The sequence below is a fragment of the Populus trichocarpa genome, chromosome 1 (genome assembly GCF_000002775.5).
Source record: "Populus trichocarpa isolate Nisqually-1 chromosome 1, P.trichocarpa_v4.1, whole genome shotgun sequence".
NCBI lineage: Eukaryota > Viridiplantae > Streptophyta > Magnoliopsida > Malpighiales > Salicaceae > Populus > Populus trichocarpa.
This window is the reverse complement of record NC_037285.2, coordinates 7,973,818-7,998,058: the sequence shown is the minus strand read 5'-3', so window position 1 is coordinate 7,998,058 and position 24,241 is coordinate 7,973,818. Positions and strand designations below refer to the sequence as shown.

Sequence of the window (24,241 nt, the reverse complement as noted above, 5' to 3'; positions counted from 1 at the left end):
AATAAATATGAAAATGAATAATATGTAAGATAACATTAAAATCAACATGATAATTTGTCAAAAAAATATTACAAAAATAATAATAATAAAAATAACTCATAACTAAAAAAAGTAACACAAGATAATAATATACATGAGTCTATCTATGTCTTTTGTGACAACAAGTGGATCGACTGGCTTCATCAATAGCACAACTTCCACTTGTTTGTGTGGTCTCTTCCCCTAAGACAACATCATCTAGGCTCAATATCTCTCCTAATTAACATGTCAAGTGTAGTACGACATATCTCAAAACAAGAAGATACACAATAATGAGCAAGTCCATCATCATCATCGAGATCACAAAGATCACCCGCAACACGTCGATCATCATGTAACAACTGTTCAACCTAATATGAAGCAAATAGAAGCTATTAGTCCATAAATAAAATGCAACAATTATGTCCAAGCTTATAAAAAATAACAAACACTTACAACAATTTGGATCCGACATGCATGTGGCTCATAGCCATCTACTCGCGCGGAGAAACCTGCGTTGGGTTTGGTGTAATGATTTAGTGTGTTATACTAAGGTATCAACCTATGTATTCCTCCTCGTAAATCACAGGATGCACATCGATATTTACTAGAGATAGTGGATCATCCAATTATAATCAGCGTGCCTGCTTAAACTACCAATAAAATGTAATTGATCACTCGTATCTATGTCAGACGAGATGTGTGGCTTAAAGCCAAATTATCACATTATACGGTTTGGGAAAAGTATCTAATTAACAAGCTAAAAAATATGAGGGGGAGAACTAATGTGCGTAAAGTTCATAGCCAATGTGCATATAACAGGAGCAGTTGACATATCATCTTCTGAATAAGAATTCCTTACAACATATTGAAACCTCAACAATGCAATTATTTTTCATCATTTACTAACATCAACCTATGCAATTATTTCTCAATATTTTTCAATGTTAAGGAATTTCAACATCAAAGCAAGCAATTATTTTTCAATATTACTTCTCAATATTTTCCAACATCAAAAAAATTATCTCATCATTTTTCAACATTAATTTTAACATCAACATTGCAATTTATTATAACATACCTGCTTTGATTGTTTTATATCTATCTCGCGACAATAAAATGATAGAATATAGGTTGGATTATTTTTAAAATATCTACTCTCACACCATCTGTTAATAAATAAGCAATGAAACTTATTAGATATGGTTTCTATAAAAAAAATATTATTAATCTAGATAACATAATTTGTATTATCAATAACATATTACATGTATCCTCATGGAAGTTGTAGCTCAACCTTCAAAACCTGAACAGACATAACAAGTTCAAACTCAATTCATGGTCGCCCCAAGTGTAGATATTTTTATAACCATAACTTTATGTACAAAAAACATACAATAATTAGTAACCAACTTAAACATAAAAAAATAATACAGAGATAAAAAAAAAACTTATTACATTTATTTTACGTATAAAAGCAATAAACATTCCTTAACTTGTTTTGTTTTTTCCAAACTAGCTTGATATTAATGCCTATACAAATATGGAAGGATGCATAAACCCCAACTATATAGTGGAATGGATTCGAAGTCCTCCAGCAGTGGTAGATAGAACAAGAACACATACATCCCACTGAGATATATGAAAAATATACTACCAAACATATGAAGTATGTACACTCTAGCATATCTACACAACAGAACATTGAATTCAAATCAAATATAGACAAATCAATATGTTAATTTTATTATTAATCTGCATTAACATACCTTCATAGGATCTCGTCATCATAATCATCATGTAATTTAAAAAAGTTTTCTCATATCCATCTCATGTATAAAGCATTCCCTTTGAACATTTCAGGAGGAGGTACTTGTCCGAATGCACTCTCATATAGAGTGACCTTATTCTAGATACCCACGACAGTAAGTGCTCGCTCATATATAGGCAAGCCAAGCATAATAACAATGTTCTATAATGTAGGCATTATCTCCTCTACATGAAGGTGGAATATGTGAGTCCCCCATTTCCATCTCTTAATAAGTGTCATGAGTAAGTCATAATTCATCTTTATGTGCTGAATACATGTAATGTAATAAAAACTTATTTGTATGACGTATGAGATCACGGGATTTGGAAGCGACATCAACTTAAAGAATCTATAGTACATCTTACTCAAATCCTGCATAATAAAAGAAAATTTTCAATGTATTAACATGAATTGTAGGATAATTAGCAAAATAATTAATCATGTTTGTTATATGAAAACAAACATACATTCTCATTCCATATGGTTTGTGATCTATATAACTTATATAACCGTAGAATAAAAGGATCAACCGGACAAGGATCCATGTACTGGTAAACTCTACGTGTAGATGAAAAAGATGCACCTCATGTACATGACACCCTAACTAAGTGTACCTATATAATACAAAATATAATTCATAATCACTACAACATTTAACAGTTTTACCGATGGAATTTTTCCGTCTGCGTAAGACACAAATTCCGTCGGTAATTAATTTACCAACAAAATCACCTACTGAAATGCTCTGTCGGTGAATCTTTCATCGGTAATTTTTTGTCCGTCGGTAAATCCGTTGGTAATTAAAAAAATATTATTACTGACGGAACATATGCTTAAAAAAATTACCTGCTTCATTCCATCAGTTTATCACTAAAAAAATACCATCGGTAATTATTTAAAAACATTTTTTAAAAAATTCATTTTAAAAAATTATAAAATAATTAAATTAACATAAATCAACACTCTATGATATATACTAAAAATGCTTGGAAAAAAGAAGAAAAAAATCAACTCAAACAAATTTGCAACAAATAAATAAAACAAAAAATAAATTCAACTAAAAAATTCATATGAAAAAATGAAGTTGCGATTGCTAAAAATTTTAAAATCCTATAAATAAATCAACTAAAAATTGATCTCATATGAAAAAAATTCTCATAACAACATTCATACAATTATTAAGAACAAAAAAAATAAAAAATAAAATAAAAAACAAATATAGTGAAAAAAATCATGAAAAAGGAAGAAAAAAAATATTACCTTAATGTAGTTGCAAGTGAAGCTAAGGAGAGCAAAAAACATTTCGTAAAGCATATTAATTAAAAAAAATTAAAAGGATAAAAGAAGAAAAAAGAAGAAGACATACCTAAGCATGAAGAAGAAGAGAAGGAGATGAAGAGAGAAGAGAAGAGAAGAGAAAGAAATAGATATTGATGTTACATATAGGGAAGAAGAAGAAGAAGAATAAGAAATGAGTCTGTCTCTTGTGAAATAAGGGGATTCAGGCTTTTTATTGGGACGCGTTAGCGACGGTTTTACCGATGGATAATTAAATATTAATATTTTTAATTATTTCATCGATAATTACGTCTGTAATATTTATTTTAAATTTTAAATTTCATAAAAAGTTTTCAGAAACCGCCAACAATCACCGATGATTTTTCAATCCGTCGGTGATTCCGTCTGTAATATTTAAATGAAAATTTTAAATTAATCGAATTTTTTCAGAAAACCGCCAAATAACACTTACGACTTTTCAATCCGTCGGTGATTTTATCCGTAAAGAACAACAATTAACAGTGCAATTGGAAAGTGAACAGTTCTGGAGCTCTCTGAAAAATACCGACGGAATTTTTCGTCGGTGATTCCCTTTGTAATTGACATGATTAACAATGTTCACAGTTTACCAATGATTTTACCGACGGAATTGACCGACGGTATTTATTCCGTCGGTAATTCCGTTTGTAAAAATGACATGTCATCATTTTTTTTCTTTATTTTATTTTTTCCCCGCTGTAATTCCCTCGGTATAAACCGAGAGAATATTTCCATTGGTAAAATCCCTCAAAAATTTATCGACAGAAATATTCTCTCGGTATTTCCATTTGTATTTATCGATTTTCTGGTAGTGAATTGGAAAATAAATATTAGAAATAATTACATTACAAACAAATAATAAATAACAATATAATTAAGTATCTTGTCATATGTGTTGTTTGTATTCACAAGTTTTTATTATTATGCCTTGTCAAACCATATATGTCACATCTATATAGGGAATGCCCCTCTCTTACGTCCATCTTATTATCAATCGAGATGACTTTTGTCAACCTCATCCGGTTTTCCATCTTGAAGGGTTTGGGCATCCCTGTGGACTAGTATATATTCACTTCACTCTAATTCATTAGGTAAAGGATGAAATGGAGTGACATGTAGGTTATTATACATCTGAACATTATAATATTAGTCAACATACAGGGTTATATCAAGATGCTTTTCTGCACAACATGTGAACAAGGTCGATGAGAACTCTATCATTTATCACATGTGTATATTTCATCTGTCAACTTAACTATTCATTTAACTTCTTTTTTGATACCTGGTTTATAAAGGATGTAAACCTGAAAAGTGTCATCATCAATATTGAAAGGGTATGTTAGCATCCAATTCCAACTGAACAATAGGAGGCCATAATTTTCTATGTCCGAGGTAGTCATATGAATCTCCTTTTCGTGTAACAAAATAAACATCAGTCCTAAAAAATGTTGATTAGATTAAAGCGAAAACATGCAAAGTACATGCACCTTTCAAACACGATTAAAATCTCTTTTCTCAAGGATGTTTTTTTTAAAAAATCACTACCATCAAAATCTCATCGTCGAATTATGGAACCCGTCGACACTAAGAACAACGATTTTCTTCACCTAAAAGTAACCCAAACAACTAGTTTCTCTCTCTTCACCATTTTTAAACAATTTTCAGTCTTCTCTCTCTGACTTAGGGAGTAAAAAATAGATAATAAAATTATGGACCAAAATGAAAATTGTCGCTATTGCATGGTTAGTCATATATTTTCTCTGTGTTTTACATGTTAATCCTCTATCTTTAATTTTTGTATTTTTACCGTACTGTAATTTCAAGCCTTTTATTTTCTAATTAGGCTATTTATAGAAGGGTATGATTGAAAAAAAAAGTCTAAAAAATAAAATTGATTCACTCATCATATAAACAGTGAGACCCACCTTGTATCTTTCAGTTGTTTTGCTAATTACTCTACGAGTTAAACTTGTGGTTTGATAGAAAGGTGAACCTGTAATGGTGGTAGGTAGGGCCAAAAATATAATCACTGCCGGATATACCTACACAATTTGTGGGCATGGTCTCCACCATAAAACGCGCCTTGATTTCTCCATAAAATATACTCCAATTAATATATCAATTTTCTTTGCGCATATGAAACATCGATGGACCAGAAAGTGGAAGCGGTTGCAAAAGAGAAGAAAATAGAAATGGGAGTCGTCAAAAGCACATGGAAATCGACCTAACTTCCACACTTCAAATACGAACCACAGTTTAATTGTCATTTTGTTTGTTGGTTGACTGAAAGTGCTCTTTTTAAATGCTTCTTTGGGTGTCTGTGTATGCTATTGTACACCTGATTTTTAAAATTATTTTTTAAAAAAATAATTATTTTTATTTTTTCACTTCAAATTAATTTTTTTTATGTATCCATGTCATTTTAATAGGCTAATATTAAAATTAATTTTTTTTAAATATTATTTTAATTTATTTTTAAATAAAAAATATTTTAAAAAACAATCGTTATCCCACACTCACAGACATTCTCTTAGTTGTTTCAAAGATGCCTATACATAACAGGTACATACTATTATGCATTGCCACCCCGGCAAGGGAATCATTTGCTTGTAGTATATGGTTATTGAAAAGGGCTTAATGGGAAGCAAGCTCGCGTAATTCAAGATGCGATTATATTTTACTATCAATAAAAAAATATTGATGGTATCAGGTGGGGTTTTCCTCCACTAGTGCTTAACATTTGCCCGTGAAACGCAATGACAAACACTGTCACGGGTTGGCTATGACACGCAAGTTCTGCCAAACGGTATGGATATGCGTGGGGCAACTCATGTCCAAGGAAAGGATGTCCTTTTCCAAGTTCGTGTGATCGCCTCTTTGTGTGGCTCTCATGTGTATCGAGACACCACTCGTTTAATAGTTCACATCGTTCGTTTCCGGTGGCCCTTGCTCTATGATAGATGTGCAAGCGAGCTACTTGGATGAGGCACCATAAAAAGCTATAGGGAAAAAAAGTTGGGGCGAGGAGCTTGAAAAAAATTCGAGTCATAGACTAAGGTTCGAGCCATGTGCACCCATATGCACAAAACGCAGTTAGGTAAATTCAGCCATTTTTAGGCTCAAATCAACTTGGAAATGGCCGAGATGGGGGACTAAAGAGAGAGTGGAGAATTCCACAAGTAGAAGGTATATAATGGTAGTGGATGTGCTTTCTATAGTGCACGCATGGTATCATATCTTTTAGCATCCTAATTCTTCTATGAATAACCAGTCCGATTTCTTAAAATGAGCCGCAAGGGACACGTTAATTCTTTTTAAAAAATGTTCTGCAAAAACATTTGATGGATGCACCCTATCAATCCCTTTTTTTAAGAAAAAAATTATGAAACTAAAACTTTTGAGTTATCAAATATTTTGCATGACACCAAAGTAAACGCACAGTGAGAAATAAATGTCTTAATGGTGGCTCATTGCCCACCTCCATCTTTTCCCTAATAAAGAAGAAATAGTCAATACTTACCACTAGCTAGGCTCCTGTTATTTAGATTAAGACCGGATTACGTTCATGTTTAAGGGAGGACTTGCGTTCCTTCCCGTGGTTACATGTCCTTTCAAGTTTAAGAAAATTGACAAATTTTCTTTCTTAGAAGTGTAGTTTTCTCTCATACGTACAGGAAGAAAAGGAAACTTTGAACTTTAAGCAATCTGACCAGGACTATAATTGTAATTTTTTATATTTGATCCACCTTCTGGCACACAGAAAAATAACTGTACAAGGACAAAGTTCACAAGTCACATTGAATATATATATATAGACGTAGCCCATCTGCTTCTGCAGTGATAAACCAAAGCACCTATTAGTTTTCAACACCAATGGAGTTGTGGACAAGTGCAAGAAGATCTAAGGTAAAACATTTTGAATGTCATGGAAATAATGAAATTAAGCATCATCACATTTTAAAGCATGTTCTCAACTCTCAAGGCCTCGCCTTTCTTATGATTATGTTCTAAGATGCCATTTATATATTCTTCGCTCTGCTTATAGTGAAAGAGGGAGGGGGGAAAAACCATTTTCATGCATGATTTTTCTGGCCAGGCTTTCATGTTCTTGAATGAAATGAACAGGTGATTGATGTCAGAGGACTACTTGGTGTTTTGGTGCTTTTTTATACAGTTGGTGTTGAGAGCAGAAAATCTGTGAAGTGGGATTATTTTGAGTATGCAGCTTTAAGTTGCAGGGCTCATAGTGCTTCAGTATCAGATTTTGGAGGTGTTGGAGATGGAACAACTGCAAACACAAAGGCTTTTCAAGCTGCAATTGATCATTTGAGCCAGTTCTCATCAGAAGGTGGATCCATACTCTATGTTCCTCCAGGAAGATGGTTGACTGGAAGTTTCAATCTTACTAGTTATTTCACTCTTTATCTTGACAAAGATGCTGTCCTTCTTGCTTCTCAGGTTAGAATCTATCAAGGTTTTCAATGACTTTTCTTTATGTAAATTGTACTTGCTGATTTCTTCTTTCCTTTCTTCCATTTACTTATTTTCCTCTTACTGATTAAATCAAAATAAGCCTATATAAGTTTGTTTAAAGAACACGAAGTTGCTGTCCTGTTTCCTTCCATGGCCCATAAGACTTCTTTTTTCTTTTCTCTTGTTTTGAAAATTGTTTTAATTACTAATTCGTTCTCCATCAGTATCACGATGTTATTTTCATAAGAAAAAAAAGTGGGTCTGCACAACATTCTATGTTCTTGAGTTTCAACACCACAACAATTTGGTTGAAATTAGTTCACCTTGATAAATGGGACCAACTTCCTGGCAACCACCAGTAGAAACTTATTGTGGGCCTAAATTGAAAAGTGCCTAATCGAAAATGATCCGCTTCACAAGCTTAACAGTTCAACTGCCAGTCCATATGATTTGGATCCACGACATGTGTTTAAGTGAGCAAATAATGAAACTTGATCGTTGGAGAGGTGGGACATAAATCAAACTCTGAGAGTGGAGACAAACTACTTTTATCCTATTTCCAGTTTTAAAGTGAGCTTGCAAAGCTCTTTTGATGTCAAAGCTAGTGCTTGCATGTTTATGCAATAATGATAAGTTGATTTTAATACAGTAATGATGAATTATGTTTTTCATATTTCCTGGATTTTGAACATTTTATCAGGATGAAAGTGAATATCCACTGATAGAGCCCCTACCATCCTATGGTAGAGGAAGAGATGCAGATGGTGCAAGGTATAGCAGTCTCATTTTTGGAAACAACCTCACAGATGTTATAATAACAGGTATAATATTAGTAATTTCTTTTTTTTTAAAAAAAAAAAACCCTTTACTTTTTTTACTATGAACACATTCGACTTTCAGGAGCCAACGGCACTATTGATGGTCAGGGTGAACTCTGGTGGACAAAATTTCGTGCCGGAGAGCTTAATTACACCAGGCCTTACCTGATAGAAATCATGTTCTCTACTAATATTCAGATATCCAATCTTACATTGATCAATTCCCCATCATGGAATGTTCATCCTGTTTATTGCAGGTATTCCTTCTTGTCCCTAATTGTTGCATCTATTGCTCTTTACTTCTTTAGTGTTGATGAATGTCCTTAAATATTCTGTTGGATGAACGTGCGTTGATAAATTAAAATGGAATGCAGCAATGTTGTAGTTCAAGGCTTGACAATTCTTGCACCAGTGAGGTCTCCAAATACTGATGGGATCAATCCAGGTAATCATGTAGAAATTGAATTTTCTTCTATAGGCCAAAAATAGTTTTTTCATTCTTGCACTGTTTTACAAAGCAGAAAAAATTGTCAGGAATGACATATTCTGAAAAGTTTTGAACATGTATCTGATGTTGAACTATTCGTTCTGTAACTCTTCAGATTCTTGCACAAATACCAGAATTGAGGACTGTTACATTGTCTCCGGAGATGATTGTGTGGCTGTTAAGAGTGGTTGGGATGAGTATGGTATTTCTTTCGGGATGCCTACAAAGCAGCTTGTGGTCAGAAGGCTGACATGCATTTCACCCACCAGTGCAGTGATTGCACTGGGGAGTGAGATGTCTGGGGGGATTGAGGATGTCAGGGCAGAAGACATCACAGCTATTGATTCAGAATCAGGTGTTAGGATCAAAACTGCAGTAGGAAGAGGAGGTTACGTAAAAGACATATATGTAAGAGGGATGACATTGAAAACAATGAAATGGGTATTTTGGATGACAGGAAATTATGGTTCTCATCCTGACAACAACTATGACCCCAATGCAATTCCTGTGATTCAGAATATTAATTACCGAGACGTGGTTGCTGAAAATGTGACAATGGCAGCTAAATTAGAGGGCATTGCTGGTGATCCCTTTACTGGAATCTGCATATCTAATGTGACCATTGGACTCGCACAAAATTCAAAGAAACTTCAGTGGAACTGCACCGATGTTGCAGGGATTACAAGTGAAGTGAATCCAAAACCTTGTGCTCTGTTACCAGACCAGGGACCAGGTAAGATTGGAGGATGCAATTTTCCAGAAGATAGCCTGCCAGTTGAGAATATGGAGGTTCAGACGTGCTACTTCTTTAGGAAGCATCATTGGTGACATGAAAAGTATCTGCACCTTGGAACATGTATTCTGTTTGTTCTAACGGTAATATAGCGTGACTTATATATCAATCAAAAATCTGGGTTTTGAGATGATTTAATGAAGGATCCATGGAAACTGTCAGGCTACACAACTAAATCTACCTTGTGGTAAAAGGAACAAAAACAGTACTGATAGGAGATTCCATGGAATAGGTATAATGATAGCATAAAAATAGCGGCCCTCTATGAATTTATTTTCCTTTAGCAGGTCTGTTGAAATCATTCACTAGAAAAGAACAGAGTACCAATCCTAAGAGAAGTTCAAATATCTAAAAAACTTCCAAGTATTTGACTCCAGCTTGCTCTGCAGCAAGTTTTCAACACCCAAGTTCACCAAGAAACCCGCAAACATCAGCATGGGCCAGGGTTTACAAAACACAGCAAAATTAGAATGCAAAACAAGCACTTTTTATTAGTTTCTCAATTTTATTTGAGACTTGTTGAGTAGAAAAAATAGATATTAGATCATCATGATCAATACAGCATATATGATATTTTCTTTGCTCTTAGATCAAATTCCCAAATTCTGGTACTCGCGAAAATCAACTCTACTTTTTACATTGCAATTCACTTCAGGCGTTAAAATTTTATACAAGCAACCACTTTTGTCAGAGGCTATGCTCTACTTCTTGATCATTAAATGACTTCAGCTTATAGGTTCTACGAATGTCGTGTTCATATTCTCCAGGAAATGACGATGGATGACATTCTGAAGAAGGAGCTATTCCATTTCCCAACATCTTTCTGCAGCATATTCCTTTTCTCCTAACATGATGGATTTGGATTGAACTTCATCGATTCCCTCCAGATGAGCTCTTTTATGTGCTCTTCGGTACATGATGGTTGCTCAAAATCAAAATGAAAAGGCCTGGGGCAGACAGGCTCATCATTGATATCATGGAGAGATGACAAATATTGGTGACAAAGGGCCTCATCAACTGCAAACCATGGACAAGCATAACTATCTTAGAGTGCAAGTAAAAAACAAAAAGTACTTGAGCTACAATCCACTGATAAAAAATGTTGAAAGTAAAATTTGAACTCTTTCTTCATACCAGTGATGCGATTACTGGGATCAAACACAAGCATTTTCTCCAGTAGATCAACAGCTCCAGGAGACATATTGGGAAACGTAGCTGAGAAAATTTTCTTTTTGTATTGCGGAAGCTGTCTAACATATCTTCGGGCATTATTACTTCGCAGAAAGCCAAGGCTAGCATCGTCAGGGGAACCTATTAACTTTAAACAAAAATATAAGGAACGAATTGATGGTGTTAGTAGTGACACTATTTAGTGTTAGTAGTGACACTAAATAAATAAACAAATTTTCTTCCTTAGTTTCATCACAATTCTGTTTTTCTGGAATAAGAATTTAGTACTACAGACTTTGGTGCTTGGCATGATGGCTCTAACAATATGTTAAAAAAACCAATCATCTGTTTTTCTTTCCAGACAATGAGATCAAAGCATCTTGGGGCTCACGACAGTTAGCAAGACACCATGCACAGAGAACGCTGATGTTCATTTTCATATCTAAATTGACACATCCATTATTAATAAATCTAACAAATGAGTGGAAACATTATGGAAAGCTATAATCAAAGTAGGATTCTTGGAAGAGAGAAATAGCAAGGGGGGAGGTGGCAGGGGCAGAGGGGAATTAAACCAGATTGGCCTTCACTCTAGTACAACTGAACCATGAAACCTATATGGGTGCATAAAATGGTGTAAAGGATGTCGCAGCTAAAAATAACTACATGCCAGGCCCAAAAGGCATACCTCTGTGATAAGCCTCAGCTGATGAACATAATCTTTCCCTGGAAATAAAGGTTCTCTGGTCATAATCTCACCAAGTATGCAACCAACAGACCAAATATCAATTGCGGCAGTGTACTCTGAACAATTAAGGAGCAACTCCGGTGCTCTGTACCAACGAGTAACCACATACTCAGTCATGAAATCTGTTTCAGCCGTTGTCCTTGCCAACCCAAAGTCTCCAATTTTAAGGTCACAATTCGAGTTGAGAAGCAAATTGCTGGGCTTAAGATCACGATGCAGAACATTGGCTGAGTGTACATATTTCAATCCTCGTAATAGCTGATACAAGAAGTACTGCAAAAGGTTTCATTGAGAATCTATCAATCCCACATGCAATGTCAAAGTCAATGTTATTTGAGCATGTCATAACATATTTACCCTAAAATTCAATAAGATAAAAAAATTCCAGTTTTTGACATAGGTACTGTTCCGGTACAAATTCAACATCTTGACAAATGACTCTTCAAATTTTAGTATTGTCACAGTAAAAGACTTTAGATGAAGACGGTGCTTTATTTTCTCTGAACTTCAGAAATCAAAAGTACTATATATTTGCCTATAACATCTACATAAGCTGGAATTCTTATTAATTACTCTAGACTAAAGAGTATGTAACAATGTTTTTCAGTTCATTAGCTATTTTATCCTTCCATACACTAAGCAACAGGCAGAATCAAAAGAAACTCATTAACATACATTAGCTTAGTCAACGCAAGCACTCATTTATCTTTGTACAAAGAAGCACCAGAAAGGGAAGTGGAAACCTAATTTATAAAGACTATAAGTTATGATGGCTGCTTTAAGATTCTAAATTTGTAATTGTTCTCATTGAATTTCTTTGCAACAAAGCCAAGCACTTCATACTGCAATAAGTTGAGGGATAGCATCCCCAAGTTTTAATAATTATTATGGTACCATTTATTCCCTTTCTTGCTGCTGTGATCTTTATCAAAAGAAAGACTAAAAATTTTATAATTTGAACTATGTGATCAGAAAATCTAATGAAACAACAAGCAAGAACTTAGATAAGCTATCAAGTTTCACACTAAAACAGTTGCAAGATATAAAGCCAAAACATTGTTCTTGGTGCCAAACCTGACAGTGATCATCATTCAGGGATTGTTCGGAACGAATAATCTGATGAAGATCAGTGTCCATTAATTCATAAACAATGTAGACATCATTGAAGGCCTCCATTTTGGGTGGCCGTATTATGTCCCTCATAGCAATAACCTGCAGAAAGGAAAGAAGTGAAAATCTAAACACATCTTGAGTAACAAAGGCATATGGAAGAGTGATGAATGTAGAACCACTAGTGAACACACTAATATAGGTAAAAGAGAAAGAAGTGATGAAGCATATGTGACCAACAAGTATCTGTGGATTTGACTGTGGGAGAAACGATCCTCGCAAAACAAGCAAGGAAACCACAAAACTTACAGGTAAATTACATGCTTACATTTTCATGATCCATGTGGCATAGGAGCTTAATCTCTCTCAGTGTTCTTTTGGCATCTATTATGTTGTCAAATGCATTACCAATCTTCTTTATAGCAACTTCCTCATGTGTTTCCGAATTCACAGCAGCACTGAAAAGAGCATGTACATTAAGAACCACTCTTCTCACCACTCAATAAACTAGTCTGATTTATGGACATGAAGAAAACTTTCCAACAAGCGGAGGAGGATCAAGAAGGTATATTTACCTTATGTTCCAACTAGGAAAAATATAGCACATACGGAAACAAAGCATTAAGGATATGAAAAATGCATATTGACCAACAAGTATAACTGGAACTGGCAACTCCTACATGGTATAAAACGCGAAACTTACCCACAATTCATCATGATCCCAGAAAAACAAACTGAAACTAACATCAGAAAATTGCAACAGATACTCTCTAGACCATTTTATAAAGCACAAAATTATACATTAGGTGCTATTCAGAAGTCCCTCTGTGGGTACTATTTTCCTCTCCTTCCTCCATGGAAAGTCTTGATCTTTTTGGAAAACAGAAATGCTAGCCTTAAAAATCAATAGTCTAGTAAACAAAGTGAGGTCGATAACACGCCTGCAACAGCTGTGTGCATGAGTTAGATGACTACACAAATATTCAGCAAATTTACCCCTAATTTATAATCAAATTAGGCAACAACAAGCACAGATTGAATAAAAGAAGTATTTTTTCATTAAAAAAAAGAAAGTTCAATTAATTAATAAAAGAAAGCTTCTTTAGCCATAGAAATCACAACCAAAAGAACCCATTAACAAAAGAAAACTCAAAACCCTCCAAAACCCATTTCCTATACAAGCTAAAAGAACCAATCAAAATATCAAATATACAATAAAAAAAGAATAAAAATCAAAAAACGGAGAAATAGAAAAAGCTTACCAAACAATGCCATAAGCACCACGACCAATAGGTCTAACAGGAGGGACATACTTGCTAGAAACCTCAAACAAGTTACCATAAACATTATACTGAACATAACGACCTCCATGAGTTAAAAGTCCTTTAATTTCACTTCCATTGCGATGAACAGCTCCTCCTCCCTCTGATGTTGAACCAGAGCTGTTAGACTCTTTAGTAGTACTAGTGGTAGCCATAAAACAAGCTTCTTTTTTTTTGTGTTTGGCTTCTTTTTTCCTGAGTGAATGGGGAAAAAATGGAAAGTTTGGTTGTCGCCCAATTTTTTTAAAAAAAAACAGAGAACTTTCTTTGTTTCTATGGAGGTTTGAATGTCCGTGAAATGAAGCTTCCTTTTTCTTTTTTAACCTTCAAACACTTTCTTTGTTTTTCAAAGAAAGAAAGGAAAACTTTTGATTTGGTAACACAGTAATTATATTGTGGTAAGTAATTAGTGATATTTTAATATTTTAAAAAAAATTATTTAAATATATATATATATATATATATAATTAGAAGAAAAAAAATTTAGATGATGATATTTTTATTTTTTTATGAATTATTTATTTTATATCTTTTTTATGCCTGTTTCTCAAAGTGAATTTCATAATATAACCAATAGGATACTATTAAAAAAAAAAAATTGATAGTTGTCTCAGAACCCACTTATTTATGTTCTTCATTTCAAAACTACCTTAATGTATTTTCATTATCATGGTTATGTTTATTTATGGTAGTGCGGTGGTATTGAACTGTTAGAGTATATTTGGTATTTGGTATTGTGGTAGTTTTTATTGTTGTTGTTTGAAAAAAAAATATTTTATAAAAAATATTTTTGATTGAGGTTGGTTTGGTATTTATATATGTTTAGTTAAAACTGTTATTAAAATTGAGGTTAAATAAAAGATAGTTTAATGTGTTTGGTTAAAAATACTTTTCAAATTGAGGTTATAAAATATATATTAGTGTGTGTGTGGGTGTAATGATGGTTTTAATTTAAATATTGCTATTACATCATGAAATAAATAATATTGTATATAAAATATTTTTTATTATTCCATTAAACTATCTACAATTTCATCACATACGAAATCCAACTGACAATGACTACAATTTCTATGGTTTCTTAAAAGTGCAACAACATCAGGTAAAATATCATCAGGAACAAAAATGGGATTGCGATCAAATTCTGCAAATATTATGTCATCATGCGATCTCCTTCTAATTTATGTAATGAGTGCAACAACATCAGGTAAAATATCATTAGGAACAAAAATGGGATTGCGATCAAATTTTGCAAATATTACATCATCATGCGATCTCCTTCTAATTTATATAGTGCCATTAAATAATGTTAAACATTAGTTTTTTGAATAACACACAATTAAAAATAAAAATAAAAATTGGATTTTTTTTACTGTGTTGGACCCGGTCCAATACATTTAGGTTTGGGCCGGACCCGATCCGACCATGAACAGTGGAATCGTTCTCCACTATTCACGTAAATAGTGAAGAGTGAATTAATTCACTCTCCACTGTCATGACCGCAGGAGAAGGGAAGAAGCATCTCTCAGCTGCTTTCAGCAAACCTGTGGTTTCAACATAATTTTTTATGGGTCCCACAAACAGTAAATTAAGTTTTAATATTAACCAAACACGTTATTTGTGCGGTTTGCTTTAAAAACAAAAGATGTCGTGTAAATAAACACCCTCTTAGTACTTATATCAAATTAATTATTCATAGGAATTGAAGATATATATATATATATATATATGATGATACAAGAAAAAAAAATCTAAAAAACAATTATAGTTGTTTGGGCTAGAAATTAGCCTAACGATCTAGTATTGATCTAGTCCGTCCAATTCTATTTATCACATTTTTTTTTGAATTTTTTTTTAGTTTTCACGAGCCGCGTATAAGCATTTTATCTACACAATTTTTCGATGCAGAACATCATCATTTTTTTTTTGCATCAATGACATTGTCTATCGCGAATGACCTGTATGGCACAACATTCATGACATAACACATCAACCAACGAGTAACCATGGCTAACCAATGATTTTTTCCTATACGAAAAGCATGAATAGCAATAACATAACATTTTTTTTCCCTCTAGATGACCATCTCCACGACCAGGGTCATAGTTAAGTTCTCCACCAATGATACGATCTCCTTCTTCATTAAGAAATTCCAAGTACTAGGTGTATAAATACATATAGGCAAGCAAACCATAACACAAGACAAGTCTAATATACAACCATACAAAGTCAGTCAATCATGTCGTTTTATATATACTACATTCCTTTTACAATTTTTAACTTAAGCATTAGACAGTCTCATATTTCAATAATGAACTTGTTTTACAAGAAAACTCAAGGACTCACAATCACGATAGTTACACCATTGTCCATTTACCCAGCCATGGAAAGCTCAATTTCTTTGTGAAGTTTTTTTTATGACTTCATTAGTAACGTCATTTTATGGAAAACTAAACAAAAAACTAATTCATTCTCTTTCACTCTTCTTCAAAAATATTTTTCATGGTTAACAAAACTCTAAAGTAAGATAGAGTAATTAATCTCTCTACCACTAGAACTTTAGTTCCTCGGGTTTCTGATAACTCTTCCAACAAGAGCAAGTGTTCAACAATGTTATTATATCATACAACTTGATTACATTCACAAGATGCATAAAAGTGTGTAGAATATCTCCATTTTTTAACTCTATTTATATTGATTTTTGAAACCAAAACTAATGAAGAATTAATTCTGGTAATTACCAAAGTTAATTTATGTCATTTTACCTTAATCAGTTGCCATAAAAAAGAATAAGAAACTGAAAATTTTAAGCCTTAAAAACTAGATGTTTTTCCTTTGAAAAAAATATTCATAAAGATGAGAAAGACTGAATATTCTTACTTTTTATTCATGAGTTGGATATGTTTAAATGGGTTGGAAAAAACTTTATAGGCTTAAGAATTATTTTATAATAAACCAAATCTAAGTCCAAAATAGGGTAGCAAAAACAACCTAAACCTGTGGCTTGTGATCTGAGGCCTAAACCTATGATTGTTCCGAGTTGAGCGCGCGTGTGTGAGTTAAACCTAAAATACTTTGCTAAGGCTCATTTTGTAACTCGTGAACTTCTCATTATATAAAATATAAGAAAAGTCTCGTATATTTTCTATGTTTAACAAAAAAATGCTAATCAAGGCTTTTTTAAAATAAATTTCTCATTTATCCATAATTTATTTTAATGTTCAATGTAATATAATTTTGTTATAGAATAATTTTCAATATAATTTTATCTATAAAAGTGAGTGGAGTTTACTTTAAATTTGGCCTCATATAGTTTTTGTTTTCAATATTTTATTAAATAAATTGCAACAAAAACATTTTATTATTTTATTTGAAAATGAATTAAAAATCATGTAAAAATCATCTATGACTAAATATGCAATTCTCATAGCCCATTGGTTTTTTTTGTTATACATATAAAAAAATATACTACAAAGAAAATAATATAAAATAGCTAAATGTCTCAGCTATTGTAGAGAAGCCATTCTTTATAGTCAACTTTATTATAGATTCTAAACAAGACCGAGAATCAGAAAGTCTAGGCTCAGCCCTTTAAAACAAATGAAAGGGTCCATTTTTCTTTGCTCTTCTTTCTTTGACCAGAATATATTTTTCAGGTTACTAAAACGATAAGAAATAAATTGAAACAGTGTTAAATACTATTCACAAACTCACAATACATCATGAACTGGAGCAATGTTTTTTTGTTATTTGTCATTATGATCCCTTAAAGTTTGTTTTCACCAATTAAATCCTTTCATTGCAAAGTTAATAGCCAAGTGATTTGTATTTGCTGGCTAGAGACAAAATTGAAAGAAGGAGGACCAATATAGAAAAGATGTTCAAAACAGATGTTGTGTTTAAAGTTGGAGTGAAAAGTATAATTTAGTCCTCCAAATTTAAAAACTAGAACTGTTCGGTACCTTATGTTTTTTTAAATTCAATTTTGGTATAAAAATTTATTTTTATTATTTTCAAGTCCCTAATTTGTGAATAAGAGAGAATGATATAGTCGGACTTGCAAAAACAGGTGATTCTAAGTAATTAGGTGTGAGTCTACCATAACTAGATAAGGATCTGCCCCAGAAATATTATATGGATGGCATAACAGAAGTATTTATGGACTAGTGGAACGAGTTTAGGTTCAAGAAAAGTTATGATCATGTCAGACCATAATGATGACTCAAAAAAACCATAACTTTTGATCTAACTGTTGGATTGTTCTTAAATTTTTACAGGATTTTCTGAAGGCTGTTTTCCTTATATTAGCAATGGAATTACTATTACAGCCTTCGAATCTTTAGATTTTAAAAATCTTGCCCCGATGCCCTGGTTTTGGCGATTTTTGTGATTTTCCATGTTATTTTTTATTTCCTATTTATTTTGGATTTTCTTTGTTTTTTGTTTTTTTATTTTCTAGTCGAGATAGAGTTTCTAGCATATTTAAAGCTTTGTAAACCTCCTAAGAAGACTGCCTTTATTATTGTTATTTTAGAGAGAATAAACCTATGAATTTAGGGTTCACATTTACAACTTATTTCACTCAAAACATTTGTGTTCTTTATGTGTTTTTGTCTTTAGCTTCTGCTGCATCAAAGAAAGTTTCGCTAGATTCCAGCATTGAGAGAGAAATTTGTTGTTTTCATATATTTCAGACACCAAATTAATTTATCTTGGTATCCATGTGTTTCATTTGAAGAAAATAGATTGATGGTGGTTGTTTAAAACCTCAATATTACCTAAAAATGGATCAAAATCAAGAAAGAAAAATCAAATTCGGTTTGATTTTGTGTTTTAGGACCATTTTTTTGGGTTTCTTACATTGATAAATTGGTTTATAGGTGTTTTGAAGGTGTTTTTGAGGTTTTGTTTAGTTGAAATTGTTACATAATGGGTTTTAGGGGAAAAATAAATATGCCTTGATTTTCCAGCCACCATTGTGATGGCTGGAATGTGGGCAAACAAACAACACATTGTTTGCTTCAACAAGTCACATGTCATTTAATTATTATTTTTTTAAAATAAAAACAAACGGCAAGTCATCCATAATTTAAAAAGAAAAAAAATATAAAGTCCAAGTGCACGGGCCTGAGCTTTTTTTTTAGTGTCCCAAATGTGCCGGGCTCTTTTTATGTTCTTTGTTTTAGTGCTTAATAAATTTGAGAAAAAAATATTATTAGACTCGGTTTGATCCTTAGCGCAGATCAAGTTTTTGACAGGTTACGACACAATATCCTGGGTTTTTTTTTAATGAATTTTCCACTTAGTTAAAAAAAATACAATTTAACCCTTTGTTTTCATTAATTTTTTTATTTAACTTAAAATAATAAAAAATGCAATTTCATCCTTTTGTATCATTTATCTTTAAAAATTTATATCTAATTAAGATCGTGTTCATAACCCGAGTTGCAAATTTTATTAGTTAATTCAAGTTGCTCTTGGCCCACTAGGTGAAAGAAATTACACCAACTTTATTTATTTATTCATATTTATTATAATTAATTAATCTTATTTAATATACTAATCAAGTTTTTAATTTTTATTTCAAATGTTTTATCACAACGAAGCAGGCAAAAAAACAATGTTCATATTTTTTATATAATTGTTAGCTTCTTAGCTAACCCGCTGTGAAATGATGGGGCAAAACTAGTACTTAATTATTTCTCAAGACCGAGTAGAATTTCATTGTCAAAAGAAGAAAACACCTAATCAGAATTTAACACATTGGAATTCATATTTGTGTTGGTCATTATGTGATCATCAACCTCCTCAGTAATTACTTTAAGAACAACGTAAATGTGTGTTCTCTATCTAGAAAGTGTAAGAGCATATCCACATATCGATCTAGCGGTGACAACCAGCTGCTTTAAGGATTTGATGGTTGTAGGGTCATGGGATTCATGTGCATTTGCCTCTCAACCCCTCACGCCCGCCCTGTTTTTTTTTCTTGGCAGGTATAGCATGATAGCAATCTTTATAGCTTTGCCTTTCCAGGAACATGCTTAGCTTATCAGTGTCCAGATACTCAGCATTTCTTCCGTATTTTGATGCCGAAATAGCAACTAATGGGTATGCTTAAAGCACAAAATATTGTCTGCTAAAGAGTAGGGGAGGGAGAGAGGGTGCAAGGAATCATTGCGTTTTTGGATTCATCAGAAAATGAAGACAGCGAAAGAGATTTTGAGCTATGAGATCAACTAATTTAGTTGTCAGTCCAATTGAAGACGGTAAAGACAAGTTGGACCAATTTCGGCAAGCGAATTGTGCTGATAAAAAGGTAGATAGGTTAATTGGTTTTCCAAATATAAATTTGAAGAAAATTATATAGGTTAAATTGAAAATAATATATATATTGAAAAGACAATAAGTTTTTGTTTGGTTTTCGAGAAAATTAAGTTAGATAGCCCACAGATTTTGGGAAAGAGAGCACCATCGGTTAAATTTGTGTGCGATAAGACGGCAGCGACAGACGAGCTTCCGCAGTCTCTAGCTAGAACCTAGACGATTATGGGTTTCAGATGCCTTTTCAGGGTTGTATTTCTTCTATATTCCTAGTTTGAGCTTCAATTGGACTATGCTACGGGTCTTTATGGGCCGGCTCACTATAATAAAATATATGGGCCACAGCATTGTAGTATACAGCTCAAATGGCAAAATATATTGAAATGGGCCTAAATCGCAATTTTCACCGTTGATTAATTTTCTGAAAAACATTCCAGGAAATATTATCGAGCTACATGGTCACGTGTGGAGTCCAATTATCAATACTCACTCTCTCTCACATTAAGTTTGCTTATCTAGAGCGATTCTGAGATCATTCTAAAAAGAAAAATTAATCTTGATTAATTTACGAGCTAATCTAAGAATACTCGTATCATCGAATAAAAATAGTTAATTCAGAATTTTAAAGCTATTATTTTTCATAGATTTTTTTAGATTTTTAAATAATATAAAATGGAGAAAAGTAACTAGTGATTTCCTGCCTTAGGTCAGGATGTTCTAGCAATTTCCTTGTTTTTTTTTTAAAAAAAATTATCTATACATTAATCCATTTTTTTTTATATAATTGTGACATCTTGTCCGTCCTGGAAACAAGCAAGCTAACCTAATTGAGGGAGAGAATAAAAAAAAATTAAAATCAATTGAAAATGAGTATATATACTGGCAATTATTAGATGCTTAAGCTGATATCTAATTAGAACAAGGTTTCAAACTTTGCTTACCTGGCTGACACAGCTGTACCATTTTTTCTGTAACCATCGCTCCAACAAATTCGAGGATCCTCAACCACTGATATTGAAAATTAAGGCTTGGATTGCTAGAAAATAGAGAAATAAATATTATTTTTTTTATAATCATCGAGAGTATATTAAAAAGGCCATAAAACCAATAGCCAGAGAGAAATATAAGGATATGAGAAAAGAAAAAAAATGATCTACAACAATAAACAACAAAAAGACTACCTAAAATTTTTTATTACACCACAATTTGATGCCATCAGAAGATCTTAAGAGGTCATTTCCTGTATAAGTGAAGTTTGAATCCTGAGTATGCAACCAAATAGCAACCCGATGAAGGATGGTGGAGAAACAATCAAACAAGTTTATAGTTCCCTCCTCAAAAACAATTTTGTTCCTCAGCAACCAAATACCCCAAATAGTACTACTTGAAATTAGTCTCCAAGCTGATCTTTGGAATTTGCCATGTACCATTTCGGGCCACTGCAGAAGCAGCGAGTCAAGTGTTCTCGGTAAACAACATTGGATACCCCACTAATCCAAAACTTTCATTCAAACACTCCTACAATGTATAAAAAGATGCTCTGAGGTTTCCAAATCTGAGCTGCAAAAGACACATGAAGCTTGTGTGGCAGACAAAACAGTCCGTTGATGGAGAAAAGCTCTTGTACTAACTTTGTCCTGTATTGCCAACCAGAGAAACACCTGAACTTTCGGAGGGGGCCCTTTAATCCAAACATTGGCTTCGAAAACTCTATCATTTGCAGAGGAGGTATTATCAATTAGGGTGCAACAGGATTTAACTGAGAAGCTTCCATCAGAATTACATGGCCATATAAGTTTGTCATCTTTTCCTTGCCGAATTATCGTTGGCTCCAGCATTGAGAGCAAATGATGATATTGTTGCACTTCATAAGATAAGAGGTTCCTAAGCCAAACCAAATTCCATCGCCATTGATCATTCACCCATTGACCCATCTCATTAACCAAACCATTCCGAAAAGTAGAATTTTGGTAAAGCCTAGGGAAAATGCTACGTAAAGCATTTGATCCTATCCACACGTCAGACCAAAAGAGAATGGAGGATCCATCTCTAATCATGAATTTAATGTTTTCACGCAATACTAAGCCGATAACACTGTTTGGATCCAAGATTGACAAAACATCTTTCCAAAATGGGGAAATATGACCATGCAATTTTGGGATTCCATTCTCGAAAGTTGGGGAGTAAAAATGGGTTGTTACCTGTTTCCATAAGGCATGGTCTGGTAAGTTTAGCCTCCATATCCATTTGAAAAACATGGATATATTTTTAGACATTAAAGAACCCAACCCGAGGCCTCCTTCTTTTCTAGCTTTCACAACAATACGCCACTGTACCTTGCAGATTTTCTTTTGCTTCGCCACTCCAGACCACAAGAATCTTCGTTAAATAGATGTTAGTATATTACAGACACCTTTCGGCATAAGAAAAGAAGACATATAATAGACTGGCAAAGAACTCAAGACACTTTTGATTAGGCAAATACGCCCTGCCATACTAAGCATACGACATCTCCACATGCTCAACTTTCTTCTGAAATTCTCAATAATAGGCTTCCATGTAGACAATCTTTTAGGATTGGATCCCAAAGGCATGCCCAGATAAGAGCAAGGTAAGGAATCAAATCTACAAAAGACTGAATATGTCATACTAGCACAAGTATCTTCCCCAACATTTATGCCAATTAAAGAGCTTTTATGGAAGTTAATGTGCAAACCTGAACAAATAGCGAACCACAACAGGATCCTTTTAACTGTTTTGACCATATGAAGATTAGCAGGCATGAAGATCAAAGTGTCGTCTGCATATTGTAGGTGACTGAGGCAAAAGCTGTCTCCAAAAGGGATACCTTTGAAAAGATCATTTGAAGCTGCTTTTTGAAATAAAACAGATAATCCCTCTGCTGCAATTAGAAAAAGAAATGGAGAAAGGGGGTCACCTTGACGAATCTCACGGCCCGTCAAGAATTTCTTAGAAGGAGATCCATTAATCAACACTGATAATTTTGCAATGAAGATGCAAGTGTTGATCCAATTAATCCATTTTTCACCAAAACCCATATGCCTCATAACTTGCTCTAAATAATCCCACTGCACACTATCGAAAGCTTTGTGAAAATCCACCTTAAAGATAAGGCTCGGCACGCTGTATCTTTTCAAGGAATGAATTGCTTCATTGGCAACCAAAAACTCATCAATTATTTGCCTCCCTGCCAAGAAAGCTGTTTGATTCTCACTAATAAGGTCATGCATAACCGCTTTCAGATGGCTAGAAAGAACCTTAGCCATTATCTTGTAAATGCAGTGAATCAAACTAATAGGCCTGAAATCTTTGAAGCCAACCGGGGAAGCTGTCTTCGGAATTAGATGAACATAAGCATGATTGACTCCTTTTGGAAGCCTACCTGTTTTGAAGAAATTCTTGGCCAGGTCTAACAGATCATCTGCAATGAAATTCCAAGCAAGCTTGTAGAATTTGAAATTGAGAAAAGTCTAACAAAAAATGTTAATATAATAGCCTGTAGAGAAATAAATATTAATATTTTAAAGTCTAACAAAAATCATAGCCAATGGTGTAGCCAGGTTAGTTTAGTATGACATATGCAATGTTAATCTCAGATATGAGAGGTATATATATTGCTACAAATTAACTTATTGAGATCTTTTTATATTCTCATAATTTAAGTTAAATCACTGATTTTAAATTCGGTAACATTAACACATTAAAATAAAATAAAAATAGTTAATCTAAAATAAATAAAAAAACTCAAAATTTCAAAAAACTCTGGTTGAATCAGTGTCTCAAATGGACAGTACTTGACATGGCACTGGAGTAACTTTTAGTTCTTTTAATAA

General features: G+C 33.2%; 3 protein-coding genes across 3 annotated transcripts; 1 reads left to right on the top strand and 2 right to left on the bottom strand.

Annotated features, from left to right (window-relative positions):
- The first annotated feature begins 6,738 nt into the window (after nt 1-6,738).
- Nucleotides 6,739-9,854, top strand: LOC7472748 (probable polygalacturonase). The gene is made up of 6 exons (XM_002299475.4): nt 6,739-7,051; nt 7,271-7,603; nt 8,319-8,439; nt 8,519-8,693; nt 8,811-8,881; nt 9,039-9,854. The coding sequence occupies exons 1-6, from the start codon at nt 7,019-7,021 to the stop codon at nt 9,749-9,751; spliced, it is 1,446 nt and encodes a 481-aa protein (XP_002299511.3). The 5' UTR covers nt 6,739-7,018; the 3' UTR covers nt 9,752-9,854.
- Nucleotides 9,855-10,181: 327 nt separating this feature from the next.
- On the bottom strand, nt 10,182-14,369 carry LOC7472747 (mitogen-activated protein kinase 4-like). The gene is made up of 6 exons (XM_052447324.1): nt 14,007-14,369; nt 13,073-13,202; nt 12,709-12,846; nt 11,575-11,907; nt 10,851-11,034; nt 10,182-10,733 (listed from the first exon to the last, which is right to left on the bottom strand). The coding sequence occupies exons 1-6, from the start codon at nt 14,219-14,221 to the stop codon at nt 10,561-10,563; spliced, it is 1,173 nt and encodes a 390-aa protein (XP_052303284.1). The 5' UTR covers nt 14,222-14,369; the 3' UTR covers nt 10,182-10,560.
- Nucleotides 14,370-21,895: 7,526 nt separating this feature from the next.
- On the bottom strand, nt 21,896-23,674 carry LOC127904533 (uncharacterized). The gene is made up of 3 exons (XM_052448714.1): nt 23,236-23,674; nt 23,024-23,103; nt 21,896-22,588 (listed from the first exon to the last, which is right to left on the bottom strand). The coding sequence occupies exons 1-3, from the start codon at nt 23,672-23,674 to the stop codon at nt 21,896-21,898; spliced, it is 1,212 nt and encodes a 403-aa protein (XP_052304674.1).
- Nucleotides 23,675-24,241: the final 567 nt, after the last annotated feature.

Bases quoted from the DNA above. Each gene is read 5' to 3' on its own strand.
- LOC7472747 (XM_052447324.1), bottom strand. From the start codon at position 14,221: ATGGCTACCACTAGTACTACTAAAGAGTCTAACAGCTCTGGTTCAACA. The intron at 12,847-13,072 runs GTAAGCATGTAA...TCCTTTCTGCAG, and splicing joins GCCACATGGATCATGAAAAT to GTTATTGCTATGAGGGACAT. The intron at 11,035-11,574 runs GTATGCCTTTTG...TTTTGTTTAAAG, and splicing joins AGCTGAGGCTTATCACAGAG to TTAATAGGTTCCCCTGACGA.
- LOC7472748 (XM_002299475.4), top strand. From the start codon at position 7,019: ATGGAGTTGTGGACAAGTGCAAGAAGATCTAAG. The intron at 8,440-8,518 runs GTATAATATTAG...TTCGACTTTCAG, and splicing joins CACAGATGTTATAATAACAG to GAGCCAACGGCACTATTGAT. The intron at 8,694-8,810 runs GTATTCCTTCTT...AATGGAATGCAG, and splicing joins GTTCATCCTGTTTATTGCAG to CAATGTTGTAGTTCAAGGCT.
- LOC127904533 (XM_052448714.1), bottom strand. From the start codon at position 23,674: ATGGCTAAGGTTCTTTCTAGCCATCTGAAAGCGGTTATGCATGACCTT. The intron at 23,104-23,235 runs GTATCCCTTTTG...CTATTTGTTCAG, and splicing joins TTCAAATGATCTTTTCAAAG to GTTTGCACATTAACTTCCAT. The intron at 22,589-23,023 runs GTCTTTTGTAGA...TTATGGAAACAG, and splicing joins GTGCTAGTATGACATATTCA to GTAACAACCCATTTTTACTC.